Consider the following 24,864-nt stretch of genomic DNA (forward strand, 5'->3'; position numbering starts at 1 on the left):
ATAAATAAGTGGAACAGCCTTGGCCAGCGTGGCTGTGATTACAGCGTCGGCTCAATTCCCGTCTTGGCTTTGATTCCTGGTTAAGGGCACATACCTGGGTTGCAGGTTCAGTCTCCAGCCCCAGTCCAGGCACGTACAGGAGGCAGCCAATCAATTCCGACTCTCTCGTCATTGATGTTCCTCTCTCTCTCTCCCTTCCTCTCTCTGAAATCAATTTTAGAAAGGGGGGGCTCTAGGCAGTGCTGCGGGGAGACGTACACTTGGGCAATATGTGTTTGCATACCTTTGTATAAGATTATGACAAAATTTGTTTACAGTGATTCCCTTCGTAACATATTTTAAAGAAATAGTATTAAAAATTATAACACATTTTGTTTTTTTAACTCTTTTCCATGTGTTATCTTATTTGGAAGCAGCTGCTTCTCTTATTTTTGTAGTTTGTACATTTAGGTAACTGCAACTGTTTAAACTAAAAATATCTTGTAAAAGTTTATTGCAAGACTGGAGATGATAGCAAATATTCACTTAGGATTTGGAATCTTGGGGATCCCAGTGGGGCCAGTTATGAAATGGTATAGATGGGGCTGGCTCCATGGGTGTGGAATCCATGCAGTCTCACAGGGCCCCAGACCCAGAGCATTTGCTTTAATGCGCTGCTGTTGCTGTCTTGAAATTCTTCATAATGCTGAATCCTTTTTTTAGTCTTTGAACCTTTGCCCTGTGCCCTGGCAGTCCTGCATATAGTATTCCACAGTTGATAGCAACGTGTAGACTTGGGGTTTTATCCTACTTGGATAGAAAATTGCTAAATTTAAGCAGAGTTAGTTTATATGAGTAGGAGATTTTGAATTTTCAATTTGTTAAGGCCCTTGTCATTCCCACAGTTTGCTTCTCAGTTGTAGATAGGATGATTAGCAGTTTCTCTCTTCAGAGCTCTAATAGTTTATCTGTTAGCATGTTTGTGGTATCACTTTTTTTGGCCCCTGTTGGAAAGTGATATAATATGTTATGTTCCGCTTCTGTCCTGTTGAAAGAAAGCCTGCTAATATCAGCTTGTCCACAGGGAGTTTCTGAAATAAACAGTCACATGCTTTTCCTGTTTCTCAGGGCTATATAATTGCTTTGAATTACTTATTGCAGTTCTTTTTGTTGTCGTTCATCCTCACCTGAGGGTATTTTTTCCATTGCTTTTCAGAGGGAGTAGGAGGGAGGGAGGGGAAGGGGGAGAGAGAGAGAGAGAAACATCGATGTGAGAGAGACACAGTGACTGTTGCCTCCCACTCGCACCCCGATGGAGGCAGGGAGCAAATGCACAACTGAGGTATGTGCCCTTGACCAGGAATCGAACCCAGGACTCTTCAGTGTGCAGACTGACACACCACTGAGCCACACCAACCAGGGCTATTGCAGTTTGGTACAACTGGTCAGCAGTGGTTTCAACCCAAGGCAGCATTCTGGGAGCTTGCTAGAGAAGCTCAGGCCTGACCCCTGCTTTTCTGAGTCAGAATCTGAGACTGCATTTTAACAGGACCACTAGGTGTTACCTATGCCCATGAAAGTTTGGGAAACACTGGTTTGAAGCTCGCTTACTTCAATGGTGAGCATTTTACTGCACAGTAACTTCCATTTGCCGAGTGCCTGAATGTTCCAGCTGCCGTATTGGGCCTTTCTTATTGACGCCTTATAGCCAGTTTACCTGGGCGGATACTGACTTAGAGAGGTGAGGTAGCTTTCCCGCTAATTCACGTCATTCCAGCATTGGAATTCAGGTCTGTTTAGATGCTTAATAGTCCTAACAAGGTTTTGTGGGAAATGGCGTTTATTTGGTGAAAGCAAGCAGTTGTAGGTGATTTACATAAACCACAATTGGGCCCCTATTGAATGAAATTACTCTGCATCAGTGCGTGGCACGTTCTCCGGAGGGACTGGTGTTCTTGTCCTTGCTCTTCTGGATGGTTAAAGCATATCACCTTTTCAGTTCCTGTGTCATAGAGACAGGGTGGCACCTTTTCTTTCAGAAGCAAAGTGTCACTGCCTAAATGCTGTGACATAAAGGTACCATGGCCCAGATTTTGCTTCTGAGTAGGATGGTATTTCAATAATTTCAGATGACCTTTAATTAAAGCAGTTGATCTGAGATGAATAGGTTTAGGGTCCTTTGGCCCTATTTTGCACATATTAGATGGTAATTTTCACTTGTGTCTTAAGTTTTGGGGAAGGTAGAAAACAGCGGAGGCCATTAGGTCTGTGGCATCAGGTAACAGGTAACTCCCTGGTGGCCTTACCCATCTAATAATCTTTCAGCCCTTTTGGAGAAAATCCTGTTTTCAAGCAACTTAATTATAGCTGTGGGATGACTTTATTTATTTATTTAATTTAATTTTTAATCCTCACCTGGGGATATTTTTTCGTTGCTTTTTCAGAGAGAGTGAAAAGGAAAGAGAGAGAAACATAGATGTGAGAGAAACACATCGATTGGTTGCCATCCCCATGCATCCCGACGGGGCTGGGGATTGAGCCTGCAACCATGGTATGTGCCCTTGACCAGAATCAAACCCGAGACCCTTCAGTCCAAGGACCGACGCTCTAACCACTGAGAAAACCTGCCAGGCCTGTGGGAGGACCTTTAAAGGGTGTTTATATTTAGTAAAAATGAACTGTTGAAATTCTGACTCCTTTCAGTTTTTCTGAATGTCTTAGAGTATTTTTAAAAGGACTCCATTTTGCCTCAGGGTCCTGGGCAGGTGATCTTTGTAACTATTGCTTCTACTTCAAAGGGCACAAATAGAAGCTAGGGCCAAGCCAGGGTAACTATTTTACCAACACCATTCATTTCCAGTCGATTTGCTCTTTGGCTAAAAGGTAAAGCACATAATGTTTGCTTTAGGAATCTACTATAGTTATATTTTATTTTTAAGTTTGTAGTACCCAGTTTAAAGAAAATGCACTGTGGAAATTTGTATGTGTTAGCGTTTTGACTTGAAATATGCTATTGTAATTCAAGGTACTGGAAAGCAAAAAGAGTTAGGCATTTAAAAAAGATATTTGCTGCCCAGCCGGGCATGGCTCAGCAGTTGAGCATTGACCTAGGATCCAGGAGATCGGGGTTCGATTCCCGGTCAGGGCACATGCCCGGGTTGCGGGCTCAGTCAGTGACTCTCTCTCATCGTTGTTTCTATCTCTCTCTCTCTCACTCTACCTTCATTTCTCTGAAATCAATAAAGATTTATTTAAAAAATAAAAATAAATAAAAATAAAAAATAAAGAAGATATTTGCTAAAGAATTCCTTTTCTTGTGTTTAAATAAATATAATAAAGTGCATAGTCACAGGCTCGGGATTAGAGGAGCCGGTTGGTTGGGTGGGCCACACTACATTGCTGGGACACAGCCCAGGTGTAGGTAGGATGGCTCACCATAACAGCTGAGGGCAGGCCCTGGGGTTGGCAGGCAGTTTTCTTCCCTGTAGTGTTTTGGGTACAGGAGCATCTCCAGTTTTCCCTTAGAGCTGTTTATGTCATCAGCATCCGGCCAGAGGCAGGGGAGGGTACATGGAGGTTTTTACTGTTCACAGCGCACTGGAGAAAGCTGTCATGGCCATATCCGCTGCCGGAGAAGTTGGCCCCATAGTCTAGGTCTTAGTACTTGTCATTGTTGCTGAAGATATTTGTCCTGTGTAAGAATGTGTTCTTCACCCTTAAGAAAGGGGTTACTTCTTCAAGTGTGGATGTGATCATTTTGCAGCTTAAAGTCCCAAGATTTAGCATTCTTTTAGCATTTTCAAGTCAAATTTTTATCAATAATTTTTTTCTGAGAAGGAAAAAAAATCCTGCTTATTTACAAAGTATTTTATAGGTTCAATGTGAAACTTATTCTACTTATGGCATTTTAGACTGTAAAACTGAACTGAAATGAATATGTGAAGTTAACATTGTATTTGAATACTCTCTGCGTTTTGTTTAGACCAGCATGTTTTGGAAATTTGATCTTCACTCATCATCCCACATAGACACACTTCTAGAAAGAGAAGATGTAACACTGAAGGAGTTAATGGATGAGGAAGATGTTTTACAGGAATGTAAAGCTCAGAACCGCAAACTTATAGAGTTTCTGTTAAAAGCAGAATGTCTCGAAGATTTAGTCTCGTTCATTATAGAAGAACCACCTCAAGACATGGATGAAAAGATCAGATACAAGTAAGAAATTCGATATTCTCTTTAGGGTGGGACTGAAGTGAAGTGGGGGTAGAATATTATTCATTCTCATACAGCGATTCCCTATGGCTGCTGCAGACCATTAATAAAACGTTTAGACGGTCAAGAATGACAGGCTCAACCAGCTGGTGTGGCTCAGTGGTTGAGTATCGACCCATGAACCAGGAGGTCACGGCTTAATTCCCAGTCACGGCACATGCTGTGGTTGTGGGCTTGATCCCCAGTAGGTGAGTGTGTAAGAGGCAGCCGATGAATGACTCTCATCGTTGATCTCCCTCCCTCCCTCCCTCCCTCCCTCCCCTTTCCTCTCTCTGAAATCAATAAAAACATTAAAAAAAAACCAAAACGATAGGCTTAGCGGAGCACACAATCTGATCTAAAAGGAAATCTAGTGAAATGACAGGATTTTAAAAATGAATGTGCACTCAGAAAGACAAAGTGCTAAATTTAAGCACGTAACACCTTGGATAACTACAGTGGATTTTTCTACTCACTAGTTCCACCTGCTTACAAGCAGACGGATAGTGCAGTGAGACCCTTTGTCACAGTCTGGCGCTTTCTGTACAGACCCCTGGATACTCTGAATATTCCATATGTTTTTGAAGTATTGGGGTTTCAGTTGTTTTTCCATCTCCAACTCTATTGAAATATTTGGCTTCTCCCCCCCTTGGGAAAATAGTACAACTTCAGGAACGAAAAGTTATTGATTATGCATTAAACTTAATGGATTAGGAAGAATTATGGTGGTTTTGTTTTGTTTTGTTTTCTATCCTTACCCAGGGTATGTTTTTAGTGATATCTATTTTTTGACTGCCTCCTGTGCATACCCCAACCAGGGATTGAACCTGCAACCTAGGCGTGTGCCCTGACTGGGAATTGAACCCGCAACCTTTTGGTGTCTGAGTTAATGCTCCAGCCAACTGAGCCTGGCCAGGGTGGAAGAATTATGTTTTTAGTTGGTTCTCTTTTGCCCTTTCTCCCCCAGAATATCCCTCCTTAGATATCTTTTCATTTCTTCATGGTGAGAATTTTGCTGTAAGGTTAATAATACTAATGTTTTCAGTCATGTTCTCTGCCAGCCATGAAGATTGACAACTAGCATTCATTGACAGCCTCCACTCAGAGACCAGTGTCTGAAAAAAGGAGAGGAAAGAAATTTGGAGGCAGAAACACTAGTGTGTTCCCATCCCACAAAAGAGAGGCACTCCGTGTGGGCGCTGCTTGTCTGGAGCTTATGCTAGTAGGAGGCAGTGAGGTGTGCGCTTTGTATCAAACCTTCCTGGGCAGGGCGGGCCTCCCCTCTAACAAGCTCTGAGAACTTGAGCAGGGGACTTGCCCTTCTGGGGTCTGTTTCCTCCTATACTGAATGAAGCTAACACCACTTTCACTGGGGGAATAGTAGGCATGCCTATGGAAAGCGCTGCTTTTACCAAAAAGTAGTCGTGGCTTTTGTTGTAGTGCCATGCCAGCATTTTGTTTTTTTGTTTCGTTTGCATTTTGTTGGTGGTGGTTTTTTGCACTACATTTGAGGTTGTGAGAACAGGTGTGCCACCCCTGGACACAGCCTTCTGGATGGCACCATTTCAGCAACATAACTTGGGCAGAACTGTTCTGTGCAGTGCTTCTGGCCTAGGCACAGCCATCAGCTGTGTGTACCTTACACACAGCTGGATGACCCAGGCAATTGGGTTAGTGTAGAGGGGGTTTTCCAATGGGATCTGAAAGCTTTTCAGAGTTATGTTGACTGTAGTCACCTAAGGAAATTGAGACTGGCATTTTGTAGTTTCTGGATGATGGAGTGATTGCTGTATTTTGTGAACTTCATAACTGTACATTAGTTACATATGTGTATTAAACTCATTACTGCTCCAACTTAGTTTGGTGATCATATACAATGTATTAAAGGATTGTCATTTTACACTAACAGAACTTTTAACTAACAGAATTTTAAAAATAAAGCCCTTAAGTAGAAGTATAAATCCAAAAACTAAAATGCTATTGGTTGGGTCAAGATTTCCCCACAGAGGGACTGTAGAATGGCTAGAGGCAAGAGGAGATCCAGGAGGGGCTGCTACCCTGAGAGCCAAGGGAAGACAGGCTTCAGGAAGAAGGGACAGGACAGTGGGGCAGGGCTGCTGCTGCTGAGCTAGGTGACTGTCGGTGTTTGCATCACAGAGCACATGGGCCCTGGATGCCTCTGAAGAATAATTGGAGACAAGACAGAGATAGCTCTTTCAGGTAGTTTCCTGGAAAGGGAACAGAGGGAGAAAGTGGGAGCTCCTGGCAGATGTGGAGTTAGGAAAGGGGTGGCATTGACTCTGCCCCTAGATAGAAGAAATAATGGTCTGTTTCTATGCTGGTGAGAGTGGTGCAGTTCAGAGGGAGATGATGGTGTAGAGGAACGGAGATGGAGTGATGTGCTGTGCTTGAGTATGTGGGCAGGGAGGGGATCAAGAGGACAGATGAGGGGTGGCTTTAGGAGCAAGGCTGGCTCCCGTGTAGGGGGAGGAGGAAGGGGCCCATGGTCAGGTTGGGATGCAGCCGGGCTGGGTTCTCTTCTGATTGCCTTTTTTTTCTCAGTACCAAGGAGGGAATCAAGGTCAGAGCATGTGTGGGGTAGGAGCAAAGGCCTTGCCTAGGGGTGGGGTGGAGGAGGGGGGCCTTTGGGTGTTTTTGAAGCTTGTTTAAAGTTAAGGAAGGAGGGAGGGCATGCCCCCCAAGCCCTGTAGCAGCATCTCAGCACTTCTACAAAGTAGAAAGTAAGGAGGAATACAAGCACTTGGCACTCATTTATTTGAGGCCCTTCTCGGTATTTGGTATGTATGACTCTCCTTGGTGGGGTAGGACTATTGTCTTAACAGGACAGACTTGGAAACTGAGGCCCAGAGAGGTTAAGAAACTTGCCCAAGATACAGCTTGTAAGTGGTGGAGACAGGTTCCTAACCTTGATGATAGACTCCAGAACTCACACCTGTAATCACTGGATGACCCTGCGCCCCAGGGTAATGGTGACTTTATATTATGACATCTATATACCAACATGTTTCTTCTAATTTGATTTGAGCCACAAGCCTCCAGAAGAGGCTGTTTGGTAATGGGACTTTTGTTCCCACACACCTGCCCATTCTGTTGTCTTTTCAGTTTTTTTCTCCCTGCAGAGGTTCATTTGGGGATATTCTACTGCTCAGTCTTCTGACCTCATGCCAGACCCCTCAGGTGCTGTAGCTTTCTGGTGTGATGCCAGTGACCTCTCCAGCCAGGGGCCTCAGAACAGACAGCCACTTGCTTGGTGTGTGTCCCAGCCCCCAGTCCTCACCTCTCTTGTCATATAGCCGCTTTTGGCTGTTCTATCACTTTTCTATCCTGGTCAGCATTAGAGCTTGCCATTCCCTGATGACTGGGTGATTCTGGGTCCTGGCTGCCCAACAGGAAGTAATAAAGAGCAGAGAAGTGAACTGTCGGTTGGGGAGAGTAGTCGCACAGGCCTTGCAGCACTGCTGCTACTGAGCAATTGTTGTGGGGGAAGTGGATCTGCTGCCTGTTTTTCAGAGAGAGCGAGCCTTGTGGTGCTGAGCCAAGCTAGCTTGGGGGGGTACAGAAATTTCTAGTGCTGTGGGTCTGTAGAAGAGGTCTGTGTCCCATAGCATTGAAATCTGAGGGTGGGCTGATGCCCAGAGACCTTGGAAGGCTGGTGTGAGAGCTCCTTTTCTATATATAGCTTTCCGCCTGGCTCACTCAGGCTGATGTCTTGTTCTCCACTTCAGTGTATTAGGATATTTATTGTCTTAAGATGTCATATAGACTGAACATTTGAGAAGCCCCCAAAACAACTTTCTAGTACCATTTGCAACCCATGTGAAATTAGAAGTGGCCAATCCCGGAACCTAAATGTGTCTTGAGTAGTTACAGGGTGCTTTGTGCAGTGTGGTTTCCTAGAAACCTGTGTCCCCATGGTTGTTCTGCAAGCTATGCCGCTTTCCATGCCAGAGTAGCTGCTGGTGCTGCAGCCCTAGCGTTTACCTGCCACATCTCACGTCATCTGGGAAGGCCCACGCCCTGCAGCATGACACCCCCCCCCACTCCTGAGCCCTTGGTGTGTTTTTGTTGCGGAAATTGTATTCATATTAAATCTTGGTTTAGGAACAGTTTTTTTAGACATTGAAAATTCACTCTAATCTAGATGTTGAACAGAATAGATTGAAACCATTTTCTAATTTTCAGAAGATTATTTTTTTCACAAAGTTTTAGGAAGCCTTTCTGATTTGTGTGTTACTTTGATTATACTGTTAATATAGATGATGATATAAATATCCTGTTCTTCTAGGTATCCAAATATATCTTGTGAGTTGCTCACTTCTGATGTCTCCCAGATGAATGATAGACTGGGAGAAGATGAATCCTTGCTAATGAAATTATATAGCTTCCTCCTAAACGATTCCCCCTTGAACCCACTACTTGCCAGTTTCTTCAGCAAGGTGCTAAGTATTCTTATCAGCAGAAAACCAGAACAGGTAAATATTGTTTTCCAAAAGGTAAGTATTAGGGGGGATCATCCCTCTGAGATGATCCCCAGTAATTTTGTTGGTTCAGTGTCCTGAGTATGCTTTAAGTCCAGCTTCTATAAAAGAATATGTTTTAAAACTTAAACATTCTAGATGTTCGCTGGCTTAACACTGATTTACACATTATTGAATATGTTCTCACTTCTTTTCTAAGTGCCTCACATCTCAGTTTTTTAGTAGACTGTGGTTTTCTCTTGACAAATAGCTAGAAGCATGAGATGCTAGTAGATGGCATTACGGTGCATACTGAGCAGTTGCATATGTGAGTGGGTCCTAGTGACTGGTAAATTAACAGTTTATTATTTTTTTTCTTTCCCTTGATGATTACAAATGAAACTTAAAAAGCTTTTCTATAAATGTAATTGATGATTGGTTTATACAAATGGTGATTTTCTATTTTGATTCTACTCAAAGAGTTTAGCTTGAGACATCTGGGTGTAGACTGTCAAGTGCCTGTGTAGCTCTGTAGTAGTGCTTGATAGAAATTCTTGCCTTGCTGTTGTGGCAGGACCCCCCCCTTTTTCTTCTTGTTCTCTCCCCTCCCCACTTTGCTTGCTTTTTAAACAATTCAGATGTCCTTGGGAAATTTATTTTCCAAATACCGGTTGTATGTGTAATGGTTCTCAAAGTGTGGTTACTGGACCAGCAGCATGAGTACCACCTGAGATTGTTAGAAATGCAAGTTCTTGAGCCCCACTCCAGACCTACTGACTCAGACACTCTGGGGGGTGGGGCTTAGCAATCTGGGATTTTAACATGTCTTCCAGATGACTGATGCATGCTACTGTTTGAGAATCACTGCTCTAGTTGATACTGGTGTGAAAAAGGATCTGCTGACCAGAGATTATGCTCCACGGAGGGAAACAGGCATCCAGGGAGCATCAAGCCTCTGATGCCCAAGTACAGAATAACAGGCCCTCCAGAGTGCAGTGAGCAAGGGTGTGATGATGGGCGCAGGCAGTCAGATCAGTCGGCCTGGCATCCTGCATGGTGAAAGCACTCTCCAGGACCCGTCCTTGCTATCAGCACACACACACGGACTGGAACTATTTTAGGTCCTGTGCGTCTATCCTATGCCAAGGTGAAGTGGATACGTGCTTTATTTTAGAGAGACAAGGTCATTCTTTCATGTCTTAACTGAGCAGAATTACCTTCCTAAATGTATTGGAATTGAAGTTCTTTTTTCTTAGAGAATGTTCCCCAAATCGTGATTACTCTGATACAGATTGTCTTTCTCTCTTCTGCCTTCCAATGAGAAGAAAAATAACAGGACTGCTGACTGTTACAGGAAAGTGCAAGTCACCCCACAGCCTAAGTTATTAGTCAGTTCCAGGTGGTTGTAGCGACCATTGAAACAAGTCCTGGTTTTCAGTGTCATGAGTGAGAATGCACTTGGAGCTTTCTGAGTATTTGTATTGGTCTTCAAGGTCAAGCATAGTATATGTATAACGATGATGGTACGTGCCAATTAAATGCTGAGGACAAGGCCCAGTCGCTGCTGCTCATTGTGTGTCTTGGTCAGGACCCCTTGAATGAAAACAATCGCATTCTATAGCCTTTGTTTTTTTGGCTCCAGGAAAAGGTCAAACCCACCTCACTAACCTTTTGGGAGTTATTAGTGTAAAGTAAAGGTTTCCCATCACATGATGTATTAGGATATATGCAGCTGCAAGTAATGAAAAAAATTCAGACTCAATCTGGCTTAACTGAGGCAGACATTTATTAGTTCGTGCAGCAGGAACTCCAGTTGTAGGGCACTTTCAGTGTTGGATGAGTTAGCACCTCAACAGTGTCATCCTCTGTATAGGACATCTTGCTGTCCTGGCTGTGCCTTGGGACTCCGGATCCGGTGCTTTTTCTTCCTCTCTCCTCAACTGTGCTTTTAAGAATTTGTGTGACTCAATTGTGAGTGGATTAATTCTGTATAACTACTAGAAGGTTTATTACCGCATTTAGCCTCACTGTCTGGAGAAGCCACATATGATGGTCAATCCTGCACTTAACACCTGGTTCTGTGTGTGAAGCAGGTTTAGTTAGACTTTTTCATATTGGATAATGGCGGGATCATGGCTTTGGGGACATATAAATCTAAGTTTAAATTTTAGTACAACCACTTTTTAGCTTCCTAGCAGGATACTTAACTGGTCTGAGCCTTGGCTTCTGCATCTGCAACGTTGACTTTAGCAATCCCACTACATGGGCTTTTCAGAGACTTTAGTGAGACTATGTTGAAGCAGCTGCCATGCTGGGCTTCTGCGACTAGAGAGTAGATGATTCGTGCACACAGACAGAAATCAGAAGTACACAGAACAGCCTTCCTCTTTTTCCTGCACAGAAAAAACTAGGTGGCAGGGTTGTAACTTTATTTCCGTCGTCATGGTCTCGGTGTAACTGCCTCTGCCACACACACTGCCCTGTGTAAGTCTCAGCAGGTGAAACACCAAAATGAAATCCACATGTGATGTTTCTGTAGTAGGTGAGTTAGTCACTTTGTGGAGAAATCTTAATGTTTTGAATTTCTCACTGGCTAGAGTATAATTGGATTTTAAATATGTATTTCGCACTGTAGTGCGTAATCTAATGGACTTTATGTTCATAAACTGAAATGGCATATTCTCTTGCTCTTTATTACATTTTTCATTTTCATTCTTTGAGAATTAATAATGAAAATGAACAGAAAAAGATTCTTTTATGGTGACTGTGTTTTCCTGATGGTTTTTGAATAGCATAACAGTTAGCTGGCTTCCCAGCTGGACATCTTACTATGAATTCAGCATTCGCCGTTCCTCTCACAGTGGTAGTGGGATTTGGGAGGGGCAGAGCTGACAGCATTCTGAAGTTTATAGTTCCCAGGTTACATGTCTTTCAGTTTTGGTTTGTTCTCCTCCAGATTGTGGATTTCCTGAAGAAGAAACGTGATTTTGTAGACCTTATTATAAAGCACATAGGCACGTCGGCTATCATGGACCTGTTGCTCAGGCTCCTGACATGCATCGAGCCTCCACAGCCCAGGCAAGATGTGCTGAATGTGAGTAGAGTTAGGACTGTCCTCGGCCGGGTGGGGAGAAGCGCGTGAGCCCACGGGCTGCCTGCTGGGGTGGGATTCCAGGGCCTGGTAAAAGGTTGTCTGGGAAACGGGGGAGCGGGGGGAGGGTGGGGAAGAAGGCTGTTTCGAGATAGGAAGAGATTCAGATTCTGCAGGATTAAGGTTTCAGATGTGCCCACACCTTGGTTCCGGGGACGTTTCCTTGGGAGGGGCTCTGTTCCCTGTGCTGGCTTGTCTGTCAGTGGCGTGAGAAGGTAGAACGAGCTGAGGATTTGTCTCAAAGCTGGCCAGGTGGCGAGAGGACAAGTATGCCGCTGTGTGCTGTATCTCACCTGAGATGCCTTAAGGCCCTTTGTTGAGAAGATGGTCCCACCATAGGGTTACCTTTAAAAGTCGGAAAGGAGAGGAGTCTGTGTTTCCAGGGATGAGGCTTCAGAAGGAACTTCCTTCTCTTGGGGACCTAGGAGCATGGGGTAAGAAGGAGAAAGGAGCTTATTTCCAAAGGGTACATATTTAAAATGTTTGGAGATAGTGGTTTTAGGATAGGTGTGCTGCGAGGGAGATTTGGCTGGGAAGAGGGAGGAGATAAGGTTTCTCATAGGCTCCTCTGCCTCCTCCTCTTGTCTTCTGTCTCTCCCTCTGTTCTCTTCACTGCCTTCTTCCAGAACCACTCCCTAGTTTATTCCATCTTTAATACTCAGCCTCGAATCTTACGTCTTATTTCTCTGAGTTTTATTGGAAATGCTAACTTTAATTAAAGAAGAGAGACAGATGGGTCTGTCAGGTGGTACCCCAGGAAGGGGGGTGCTCTGCTGAGGTGGGCAGGCGTTCCAGGGTGTGTGTTTGTGTGAGCGGGAGGATGTGGTGGGGTCGGAGCTAGATCTGAAGAACCAGGAAGAGGTCTACTGGGACCTGTGCTCATTGTGAGGAACCCAGATGGCAGACTTAGGGAATGTCCTAGCAGCTGCCTGTGGAAGGTCCCTGAATTGGGACACTGGTTCCTTTTAGGTATGTTTTTGTGGCTGTGAAAAGAGGTTGAGTTCAGGGGAGACTGTTGACAAGGGGGAAGGTCACCTTTATATTTGGATTGTTATGGGGGAAATTTTTAGTATGGTTTTTTAGAAGGAATTAGATGGGCCTATAGAGGGACACAGTGATCGGTGGTTAATAAAGGCATAGGTTAGGGGAAGGTTAACACAAAACTCCTAAATGACTTACTTTATTTGGGGGCCCACTGAGGGGGATTAGTCTAAAAGTGGGCTTGGAATGTAGGTGCTTGTCACTAGCTGTGAAGGCAGTAGGGTGGGGGTCTGATGAGTGATGGTCAGGACCCTCCGCCCTATCCCCTTTGTACAGGTGTTACCACGCTCTGTTTTAAGACATTGCTACTCATGGTGTGGCCCTGACATTACCTGAGAGCTTGTTAGAAATCCAGAAGCTCAGGTCTTGCCCTGCCCTGCTGAGCCAGATCTACATTGCACACCGTAAAACAGATTTTAAACTGTGAAGTTGGGCCTCTACCTTTGTGGTTCCCCCCCAATGACTTTTGTTTACATTTTCCTTTGGTGTGTCTCCTTAAGGAGCCGGAGACAGTATTACAGCTTCTCTCTCTGCCTTTAGCAAATTAGGTTTGATTTCTTGCCACCCAGCTCTTCCCCTATCCTTAACCTTTTGCAGGGTGGGGTGTCCTCTTTAGGTAGTGAGCATTTCATTTGTTATGGTGTTTTTGATCCTCACAGAGCCAGTATTACACCAGCTATGTTTTCTTTTATTCTTCCTTATTTCATCCCCTTCATGTTTTCCTTCACTGTCCTGGTCATGATAATAGGTCTTTGCCAACGTGTGGCAGGGCAGATAAACTCAGCTTCTGTAGTGCTGCCCCACTCCCACGTTTCCTGGGGTGGTTTTGGAATCTAAAAGTTTATAATATGTTTTAACCCAGAGGCTTAATACTAAATGTTAGTTTTCTCAGTCTTTCTGAAGCTTTGTTAAAGTCAGTACTCTTTTATAGAAAGTATATGAATTCCACCCAACCCCCAGTAACTAAAGTTCAGACCCTTTTAGTCTCAGTGTCTGAGCATTATGCCATGGCTAGAAAGCTGATGTATAGAATTTTCGTTATGTGGGCATTATAAGTTGGGGAGTAGTTGGTACTGTTGGCTATTGTTAAAATGATATATTCACTGGCGTTTTCCTTGGGGGACTTTTAATTTCCTGTAGTGTTCAAAGTCCAGAGAAACCTGTAACATTCTACTTAAAATGTGATGGATATTTCCAAGTATGTTAACCTTCATTGGGGCTTGAACAAGAGCCACTCATTGCTATGATCACTTCTACAATGTGTTTTACAGTGGTTAAATGAGGAGAAAATTATCCAGAGGCTTGTGGAAATAGTTCACCCATCGCAAGAAGAAGATGTAAGTTCCCGGTCTGACTATAAACTGATTTTTAAAAAGAGCCGTGTTTATTTAGGTGCAGAGCATAATTGCATGAAATGTGAAATAGAGGACAGGTAGAGCAGTGATAATCTGCATTCTTAAAGCTGATAATTCTCTAAACACTAAAGGCTTTAAAAATACTGTGTTTACTCTGTTTTTTGCTGATACTCAGAAAATTTCCAGAAGTGTGGAAAGCAGCAAGTTCTGGTTGCAGCAGTCTATTCTAGAGCTTCGATTTCGTGCTGAATCTGCTTGCCTTTGTTACAGACCTCCTCTGTTCATACTTCCCTTTTTTTTTCTTTTCTTTTTTTTTTAAAAATACCCGTCTTTAGCCCAAGGGACATGGCCACATCTGCATTTGATCTTTCAGTCCTGGCTAAAGCTTTCCAGGCAGCACAGCAGGGCCTTGGTCCTGTTGGATCACTGGAGTGACGGGCTCTTGGTGCTTGTCCTTCCTGGCCTGGGCATTATGCTCTGGCAGATTTGGCTTTTTCCTAGGTGCTGAAGATGGACTTGGCATTAGGATTTACACTGCTTTGCAGTTGCAGATTGAGCTCTGCTCAGGGGACACCTGTCAGGATGGGGTCACAGGGACCAGCTGAGCTGGTGTGGCTCTGTCTAGGAGGCTGGCACTGTGCTTCTCTGCTCCTGCTGCCACCTTCAGTCGTGGGCTGAGCCATGCAGAACTGCCAACATCCAACCATTCTACCTACAGACAGGGTAGTTCATGTTGTTCAGCCTAATGTCTGTGAAGGAGCTGGCTTCAAGAAGGTGCAGAATATATCATGAGGCACAGGGGTCCCTCTTGTTCCTTGTAGGTTGCTGGTTAGACAGGAGAGTGCAAAAGAGGTGTGTTGCCAGAGGGTATTTTCTCATGAAGGTCAGTTTTCTATTAAGGTGGATTTAGCCCCTCCCCTTCACTCTGGTCCATTCCAAAACTTAGAAGCTAGAGTTTATCTAAATAGGCATTTTTTTTTAAAAAGAAGAAAAGAGCTACCTATTAAAGGGGTTGTTGATTCTCCATCATTCCTCATGAGACAGTGTAGTATTGTTACTGTTGACTTTGAGGACACATTCCAGTGTGGTAGGTGTCCGAGCGAGAGAACCCTGCCTAGAAGAAGCCTTGGGTCTGGGCGAGAGGTAATCCTCCCCTGTGGCCGGGGAGATGGGTGGTGGGTGGTTCCATGTGATGGGTGTGTGGAGAGAGATGGCAGGAGCATGGCCTGAGCATTGACAGGGAGCACGTGGCTGTGACCAGGCTTCCTCATCACTAGGTTCAGGCTCCTGAGCAGAGGACCTTGGTGGCTCAGCAGGATGTTAAGCTGTCTGCAGGGTGTGGGAAATTGATGAGGGAGAAGCCCAGCTCTTGGCAGGTGGTTTTGCGAAGGACAAAAGTAGGGGCATCAGCACCTTCCCAACTTGACTTGCAAGAAAGTTAAATTTGCCTTTTGGGACAGTCCTGTTGATACTTGTGTATTAAATGATAAATTATGTGCTAAAGTTGTACTGACCAATTTGTATTGATTAAAGAAATATTAGGCTCCTGATTCCAATCCATGGATTTTGATATCCCAGTTCGTGTTGTCATCTGTGCTGGAATATCGTTGTCCTACCTCTACTGCAGGTGGTGCTCAGTGTGTTGGTGCTGAGATTTTAGTTTTCCTGTAAGGCAAATACACTGTACACTTGGCAAAGTTGTAGTGTTTCTTACCCATTGTTATATTCCAGAAAGCTCTATTTGCCCTTTTTTTTTAACCAGAGAAGTATGTGCATCTTTCTGTGCTGGTAAAAGTATGTGTTTGGGGGATTTTTTTTCAGATATTCAGTTGTAGAAGCTTTTCCTTGCCAAAACATCTGTCGCCTCTCCCCACAAGTAGTACTGTGTACTGTGCAGTATTGTGAGGTCAAGTTTTTAGTCTGGCAAAGTAAAACACTCAGCACTTTTTACATGTCATTTCTTTTGAGCTTGACTTTTTACTCACTGCAGCTTATGGCCAATGTTAATTTGTGTCATATCTTAAGCAGTTTCCTCCCTTTTTATTGTAAATATGACTTTTGACATGTTTTATAGTTAAAATTGTGCTTTTTCCCTTTAGCGGCATTCAAATGCATCACAATCACTTTGTGAAATTGTTCGCCTGAGCAGAGACCAGATGTTACAAATTCAGAACAGTCCAGAGCCAGATCCTCTGCTTGCCACTCTAGAAAAGTATGTTTAAAGCTCTGTTTCTGTCCTTTGTTCATATTGATGCTGTTTGATGTGTTGCCATTGTGAGATTGCTAAGTCTTCCTTACGTGGGAATCACGTCCCCAGAAAGTGATGCCCTTGGGTGGGTGAGAAGGTAAGAAAATTGCTTGTCTGATCCCAGCCATTCATGATGCCCAGTGGAGACCTACAGGGTAAGAATGTAAATAAATGACATTTATATGTAGACTCTGAACTTTTCAAATAGTTTAACCCCCCCATATGTATAAAATGTAGGTTAGCACTAAAGGAAAAGTTTGAAGTGAGCTAAGGTTAAAGAGAATGGTAAAGATGGGTAGGGTACCCAAAGATCTCTAAGGCAGTGGGCCGAAGGGCTAGATAATGAATATTAGCTTGGGGAGCAGTCTGGGCTTCAATCGAATGTATTTAATGTAGTGGCTCTGGAAACTTTTCAAGTTCAAAAATTCCTTGAAAAATACTTGTGTTAGGGAAGGTTGGACTGTGCGACTCTTAAGTCTAATGAACTTGGAGTGAGTTGGGGTTTGATCCCTGTTCAGCCAGTAGTTTTATGGAAGTTAGTCTTTTCCCCGACTGTCCACATGAGAAGCAAAACTGAAGGGGAGCCATTGTCTCGAAGGCAGGGGTCAAGACCCTGGATGGTGTCATGCACCAGGCAACTCCTACCATGCGTTTTCCTGGTGCTCATCCAAGAACTCTAGCTTTTTAAATGTGAAAATGAGTGTCTTTTCTCTCATGTATAAATAAATGCCTTAAAGAATATAAAGACATTCTTTTTGTCCTGTTTGATAAGGTTGATCCCTTGGTTTATGATTTCTTCAGTATTTGGTGAAATTTTTATGTTTAAATAAGACTCAGAATATGGCTCATACATCATGACCATCAGATGTTTGTGGGTTAGTGTATCGTTCTGGTCCGTCAGTGGAATGCTAAGCAGACTTGGAATTCAGTGCAGCCGTCAAGTAGCGAGGGTCTCTTGGTTAGCCGCTCCTCTCAGGCACCAGTGTTGATGAAGTGGGACAGTGCTCCCTGAGGAGTGAGTGAGAAGCAGGGCACTTGAATGGGAAGGTGGACATCTGTAGTCTGAACCCCACTTCTTGGGTGAGGCTGCTATTTGAAGAATACACCTATTTACTATAAAAAAAAATCAGTCTATCTTCCAGAGCACAGTCCCAGGCCATGTTGAGTGGCTGTTCCAGGGCTGTATTAGGTCAAGGTCTCATAAGTAATTTTAGTGCAGGTCTGGTAGTACCTGAAAGCTACTTCCTGCAGAGGATCCTCTGAAGTTAGTTTAGATACCATTTTTATTTCCTTCCCCTAGGTAGAAAGAGATTCTCTCCTCCTTGCTGCCCTAGCCTGGCAAGGGTCCTGGTGTTAGGATACAGTGAGCACAGTGTGCCTTGGGATGACTGGCATGAACAGTGGGGCAGCCCAGCTGTATGTCACATTGTCAGGGAGGTTCCTTTTCTTAATCCATATGGATTCTGAAAATTACTGAGATCCTAAGAAATGGAGATTTTCCTTGAGAAGGTTCATATAAATTTTCCTAGCAGTTACCCTTGCGTTTTACATTAATAGTGACCTTTCCTGTGTTGGGAGCTGTATTAGGAAGAGCCTGCAGAGAAGACTTTGGGCAATAGTTCAGTCAGACCCATTTCATTGCTACCACTTGATTTATCAAGTTTCAATTGTAGAGTAAAAGGCAATGATTGATGTTCTCTTTTACCTGTTTTAGTTAGATGTTTGTTAATTATATATCAGTGTCTTTGTGGGAAAATATTTATGGTTTCTAATTAGCCTTTTTGAAAAATTTCCCTTTTTTGTGGGGGTGAAGGGTTCTGTCTTACTATCCCACCTCACCCTCCAGCTGCCACCACCCACCACCTGGTCTGAGTGGGAGGTGACATCCAGTCTGGAAATACTGGCTCTCAACAAGAAGCAGGGTCCAGATGGTTTTGCTGCAGGAAGGAATATATGTATGGGACAGATACATTTATAATAAGCAAGATCGCTTGCCTACTTTAACAAATGTATTAAAAAGAAAATACTGTTAAGTGAAATAAACATACACAAGTGACTTTGAATGCTGTGTAATATTTGTTTCACCAATCCCGCGACCTCCTCTGAAGTTGTTACTGGTAAAGGATATTACAATCAGCACTTGACTGTCGATTTGTTTCCCCAGGCGAGAGATTGTAGAGCAGCTCCTGTCAAACATCTTCCACGAGGATAAGAATGAGCCGGCCATAGTCAGTGCCATCCAGATACTGCTCACGCTGCTCGAGACACGGCGGCCAGCGTAAGCTTTTCTTTATCTTACAGAGGAGCTGTTTTGTTTCACTTTTAGGTTTTTTAAAAGCTAGTAAGAGTTGTTGGTTATAAGCTACAATATCATGCCCTTGAATTTCAGGTGCTGAATCTTTTTCTGCGGTATAAACTATGAGTAAGTCTCATGTGAATGCAATACATAGGGATAAAGCTGGAAAGTGTGGTCTGGTGAACACTTTATTGGCAATATTTGGATTCTGATCATTTGGGTTTTTGTAGTACTTATGAAAATGCTGCTGTAGTAAGTGCTCTGAGAAAACAATCATGTCTAACGGCTCAAACGTTTACAAGAGAAACTTATTTCTTGCTTATGAAAATAGGTGTGACAGTTGGTGGGCAGAGCTCCAAGTGGTAATTGGGGGACCCTCTGCCTTGAGATTCTTCCCTCTGCCTGCTAACTTGAAGCTCCAGGTTGCTTTTAGGGGGAATCACACGGGAGGGCACTGCACCATGAGGCTGTTATAAAATGGATAATGGATAGACAGGAGGCCTGAGGCCTTGAGGGAAATTTGTGCTGTTTCCAAATCAGAAATGCCTCCCCACGTGTGCCCTTTCCTGTTTGCCATGTTATTTTTTACAGTTTATGTCCAGTGCTAATTTACCTACTGTCAGCTTTCTGGGTGGTCCCTGGAGCCTGGTAATTTGGGAGGAATGTATATGTAAGTGCTTCTGCCATGTGTGGTTTAGAGATTAGAATTTATAGGTTCTTACTCTCTATTGGGTCCATCCAGTCCACCAGAGGGCACCGAGGGGAGGACAGGAAAGGTCTGCTATCAGCATTGGAAGTTTCAACCAGCCAAGGTTTCTGGATTAGCTTTAATGATGTCATCTTTGTTTCTAGCAAAATAGTGAACACAGCCTTTCCAACCCTGTTCCCAAATTCCTGATCTTTTCCTAGTTTGTTTACTCGTTGGCCAATGATAAAGGAAGGGCATTGTGACAGCTCTGCTTCAAGTCTGTTGTAATTTTGGGGTTGTATCTGTAATTTTGACTGTATCTTCCCTAGTAAGTTATATTTTAAATAATGTAACCAAAAATTGAGGTATTAATCAAGTGATATAGGACTGTTATGTTGCCACTCTTGCTGCGAGGTAATTGTACCATCTCTTAAATTTGTCTCAAAGCACATGAAGTGGTACTGCAACTTGAGGAAGGAGTAAACCAGAGAAAAATGATACCTTTTTGCATATGGAAGAGAAAAATAACATACTTGCATAACTTAAGAGCAATCAGAAAGGATACAACAATAAAAGAAATGGTAGAAGGAAATTTCTGACCAGAAGGAATTTATCCTCAGACAAAAAAGGCTTATCAGATACTAAGGAAGATTCGCCCTAGCCAGTTTCTCAGTGGTTAGAGCGTCAGCCCATACACTGAAGGGTTTCAGGTTCCATTCCAGGTCAAGGGCACATGCCTGGGTTGCAGGTTCGATCTCTGGCTCAGGTTGGGGTGTGTGCAGGAGGCGACCAATTGATGTGTCTGTCTCATCGCTTTCCCTCCCTCCTTCCCTTTCTCCCACTCTCTCTCAAAATCATTGGAAAAAATATCCTCATGTGTGGATTAACCTCCCCCCCCGCCCCCCCAAAAAAGAAAGACATGTTATTCTTTCTCTGTATGAATGCCAGAAGTCCTACGCTCCCTCCAGAGGCTCAGGGGAGACTCAGTCTTCACCTCTTCCCATTTCTAGTGGCACTGGCATGCTTTGGCTTGTAGCCACCTCTTTCTCTGCTTTACCTTCACTTCATCTTCTCTGCTTTGTCTCTCCTCTCTTATAAGGACACTTGTGGTGACATTTAAGATACACCTGGATAACCCAGGATACTCTCATCTTAAGATCCTTGGTTAACTATATCTTCAAATAAGGTAACATTCACAGGCTCTGGGGATCAGGATGTGGAAATATCTTTTGGGGGCCACAATTCAGCCTATTGCATGACTAAACCAAACAAAAATGATAGACAGTACCCAGTGCTGGTGATGTTGGGGAGCAACTGGAAGGCTCACCCTTTGTTGGGAATAGAATGCAAAGTCACACAGCCATTTTCTAAAAACATTTGGCAGTTTCTTATCAAGTTAAACAGGCATTTCTTATATTATTCAGCAATGATAACTGTGTCACACAAAGACTTGTAAGTGAATATTTGTTACCTTTATTTATAATCACCCAGACTGTAAACAAGCAGAGTGTCCTTCAGCTGGTGAAGGACAAGGGCCATGTAAGCCCATACAATAGCTATTGAGCAGTAAAGGGAATGAACGGACTGCCAGTACGTGGACAGCTGTCAGTTGTGCCTTTCCAAGTCTAAGTTCTGAATTTAATAAAGCTCTACTTGGAATGTCAGCGTGGTTTTGTTTTGATTGATGAATTCTTACATATGTTTGAAAGAATAAAGTTGTGAGACTAGCCAAGGAATTTTGAACAAGACCAGTGATGGAGATAAGCTGCCTCCTGCATATGATGATGCATCATTGATACAATAAATAGGGCAGCATGATGCTAGTATTTGTGACACCAAAGTTTATATGCATGATTAAGGCACTTTTGTTTATGGTTTTGTATATTTTTTCACTTAAGCAAGACAGGTGATTATTCTATAAGTATCGCCTAAGAAGTAACTCACCACTTGGAAAAGAATATGTCGACACCTTTTTTACATAAAAATACATTCCAGATTAATTAAATTTAAAATACCAAAGGAAAAGTATGCAAACACTCAAAAGAATTATGGAATTGTGAAGAACTTTTAAGCATGACTCTTTAGACAGAAACTATAATGAGAAAAGCTATATTTGGCCACATAAATTATTAAAGCCCCTTACACATCCAAGAGCACTGTACTGTTTTCCCCTTCCCCTCTCCAGTAATTGAGTTTCTGAATGCTGTTCTATGCAGCTTTTGCAATTAGAAATCACTTCCACATGTGGAATGTTCTCAAGTAATCGTCATAATAATTACTCTAGAAGTTAGCAGTGTGCCAGGCAGTGTTCAGCTCTGTGTCTACATTAGCTTGATCCTCACTGCAGTCCTGGGAGAGACATTGCTGAGTGAACCCACTTTCCACATTAGAACAAATAACTGGGAAGGGAGGAGCCAGGACTTGGGCATAGGCATCCTGCTCCAGCAGCGACGTTGTTAACTACTGGTTTGCACTGATGTTCAGTTGACACACCACTTCCAGGGCTAATTTCTCATTTGAACAGCGTCCACAGTTTCAGGCCCCTCCTTTCTGTGGCCTTCCTCCCCTCTGGGGCCCTGCCCTGCCCTGCCCATTGGGATTTGGGGGTTTCATTCCACTTGTAATTTTTCCTGTAGGAGTAGGTTATAATAAGTATAGATTGAGCTTTAGGGAGAAGAATAAAGTAAGTCTTTTAAATAGGAAACAATGGCCCGGCCGGGCGTGGCTCAGCAGTTGAGCGTCGACCTGGGATCCATGCAATTGGGGTTCGATTCCCGGTCGGGGCACATGCCCGGTTGCGGGCTTGATCAATGACTCATCATTGATGTTTCTATCCCTCTCCCTCTCCTTTCCTCTCTCTGAAATCAATAAAGATATATTTTAAAATATATAAATAAATAAATAGGAAACAATGTTGATTACCCAAGAAAAACGGGAATAAATGCAGGCCTGTTAATAATATCCCAAATGGCAGGCAGTGTGGTATGCCCTGTAATTTACGGTCAGAGCTCCTGCTGTCCAGATTTTCTGGTTAGAGAGCTGCTAGTAGTGTAACAAGTACAAGGGGATAGACGGTTCAAGTGAATGGGAAGAAATTCACATACAATTTCCCACCTGACTCTGGGGGCTTCTGGGTTTCAGGTCGTGTTGGCTGATCCCTGTCAAATTTTTATTCCATATGCTTTCTGTCCCTCCAGTAATGTTGATATAATCATTATAAATTTACATAGCTGTTGTGTATGTATCTACCTGCTGATAGGAGCACTGTGATTTGTTCTGAAATTGTAATAAGTATAATTAACTTGCTTTATTTCAAGATTTGAAGGCCATATAGAGATCTGCCCACCAGGCATGAGTCATTCAGCTTGTTCGGTCAACAAGAGTGTTCTAGAAGCCATCCGAGGAAGACTTGGATCTTTTCATGAACTCCTGCTTGAGCCACCCAAGGTAGGGCAGCTATCTTAAGCATGGCTGGTCAGCTCAACAGTTTGATGTGAACAGTTGTTAGGAACCTTGTGACCAGCATGTACACTGGCTGTGACCAGCATGTACAAAACGTGTTATAAGGTACACTGCCGGTTGCTTTTATTGCTTTTGAGCTAGTTTCTAATTGGTTTTTACCTATATTATAGTGTCTAAATTAACGAATGGTGTATAATTAAATTTTTACCTGCTTAGGAAACTCAGCTTATATTCTTTTTATAAATTCTGGTTGCTTATATGCCCGTAAAATAAACCCTTTTCTTCCCATAGCATGTTATTTTCCCATCTTTGAAATAAAGCCAGTCTTTTAGGCACTGATCTTGGAAATGGAGTTGTCGTATTCAGAGTTGGAGCGGTGGAGGATCTGGTGGACAGATGCTTACAGAAGCAGGCGGGCCCAGCTGTCATGGCTCTGTGGTTGAGCATTGACCTATGAACCAGGAGGTCACGGTTCGATTCCTGGTCAGGGCACATATCCAGGCTGTGGGTTCAGTCGCCAGTAGGGGGTGTGCAGGAGGCAGCCAATCAATGACTCTTTCATCATTGATGTTTCTATCTCACTCCCTCTCTCTCATGCTCTGAAATCAATAAAAACACATTTTTTAAAAAAAGCAGCGGGTTGAATGTGACTTGGAGCCCAAGGTTTTACGCATGGGGCATGTGTGTAGTGTTGTAAAAACGACTGTTTACTTGGGCAGGCCATGAGAGCACAAAGGACAGACAGTGAAGACCTGCAAAGCGGTGTCCACGGTCCCCAGTGGTTTTTCCGCTCCATTCTGGGCCTGCATAGTAGTGCACGGGCTTAGATTAGGGCATCTCTAGGGTGGAAGGCTCAGTTCCGGAGAGTTCTGCCAGCACCTGCTCTTGCGGGTTCCTTTTCCTTCTGCCCTCTGTCACTGGATCCAGTGTTTTAGCCATTGTAGTACAAACCTCTGTGGTGTCTACTGTTTGAGTTACTGGGAATTTAAGTTCAATATGCTAGTTTCTCCCTTCTAATGAAGTGTTTTCTGTTTACTTAGCCATGTTGTGGAGTGGGAGCCCAGAATAATTTATGTCCATTACCCAGGGAGTGTAGTTCAGCTTCCGGGTGGTCTCTTCAGATGGCTGATGCTACAGTGAGCAAGCGTGGTCCTGTTGTCTTCCCTGCGTTTGGCCAGAGTGTCTGGCATTCCCTCAAGAAAAGTGCCCGTGTTGGTTTTGAACAGTTACAGTCAGTGACGTCCCTCATGCCAGACCTGGGCAGAAGAGGGGAGAGCAGGGGAGGAGGAGGAAGGGTTTACTTAGGAGAGGAGGGAGCATCCCCAGTGGGAGTCGAGGAAGGAGAAGAATGAGAGAAGAGGGTGTGTGATGAAGGGCCCCTGGTCTGTGACTTTGATGGCCTCCCATGCTCCTTCCAGAGGGACAGCGAGGGTGGCATCCAGTGTGGAGTCTCACTCTTACATTCTTTTTTATTTTAAAATTTATTTTTTAAATCCTCACCTAAGGATATTTTTTCCATTGCTTACGAAGAGAGTGGGAGAGAGGGAGAGAAACATCACTGTGAGAGAGACACATCGATGGGTTGCCTCCTGCCCGTGCCTCGACTGTAGCCAGGGATCAAGCCTGCAACTGAAGTACGTGCCCTTGGCGTGTACCTGCACCCTTCAGTCCATGGGCTGATGCTCTAACCCTGAGCCCAACTGGCCAGGGTGTGCTCTTGTATTCTTGGTCCCGCTCCAAAGTAAGACAGTGTCTCGTCTGGAGGAATGAGTGTGCTCAGTGTGTCCTGATTTTACTGTCTGGTGTGGTGTGTGAGTAGATCCATGAAGCTTTTTAAAATGTCTGGTAATTAGAACTGTTGTACATGGAGTAAAACTGTGAGCCTCACAATTCCATGAAGCCCCTGGGGGAGCAG

The 24,864-nt window shown here is 43.7% G+C and overlaps 1 protein-coding gene across 11 annotated transcripts in view; it reads left to right on the forward strand.

Moving 5' to 3' along the window:
- Positions 1 to 24,864, forward strand: part of PPP6R3 (protein phosphatase 6 regulatory subunit 3) — a 99,666-nt gene that overhangs the window by 33,685 nt on the left and 41,117 nt on the right. For all 11 annotated transcript variants that reach the window (XM_081152792.1, XM_081152794.1, XM_081152797.1 and 8 more), the window contains 7 exons: positions 3,962 to 4,194; positions 8,537 to 8,723; positions 11,665 to 11,802; positions 14,172 to 14,237; positions 16,355 to 16,467; positions 18,668 to 18,781; positions 22,805 to 22,934. In XM_081152792.1, coding sequence (XP_081008918.1) covers positions 3,968 to 4,194; positions 8,537 to 8,723; positions 11,665 to 11,802; positions 14,172 to 14,237; positions 16,355 to 16,467; positions 18,668 to 18,781; positions 22,805 to 22,934 — 975 coding nt within the window. In that variant the 5' untranslated portion in view covers positions 3,962 to 3,967. Of the gene's footprint in view, positions 1 to 3,961; positions 4,195 to 8,536; positions 8,724 to 11,664; positions 11,803 to 14,171; positions 14,238 to 16,354; positions 16,468 to 18,667; positions 18,782 to 22,804; positions 22,935 to 24,864 lie in introns of those variants that run through there.

The sequence above is a fragment of the Miniopterus schreibersii genome (assembly GCF_964146895.1).
Source record: "Miniopterus schreibersii genome assembly, chromosome: 12".
Lineage (NCBI taxonomy): Eukaryota > Metazoa > Chordata > Mammalia > Chiroptera > Miniopteridae > Miniopterus > Miniopterus schreibersii.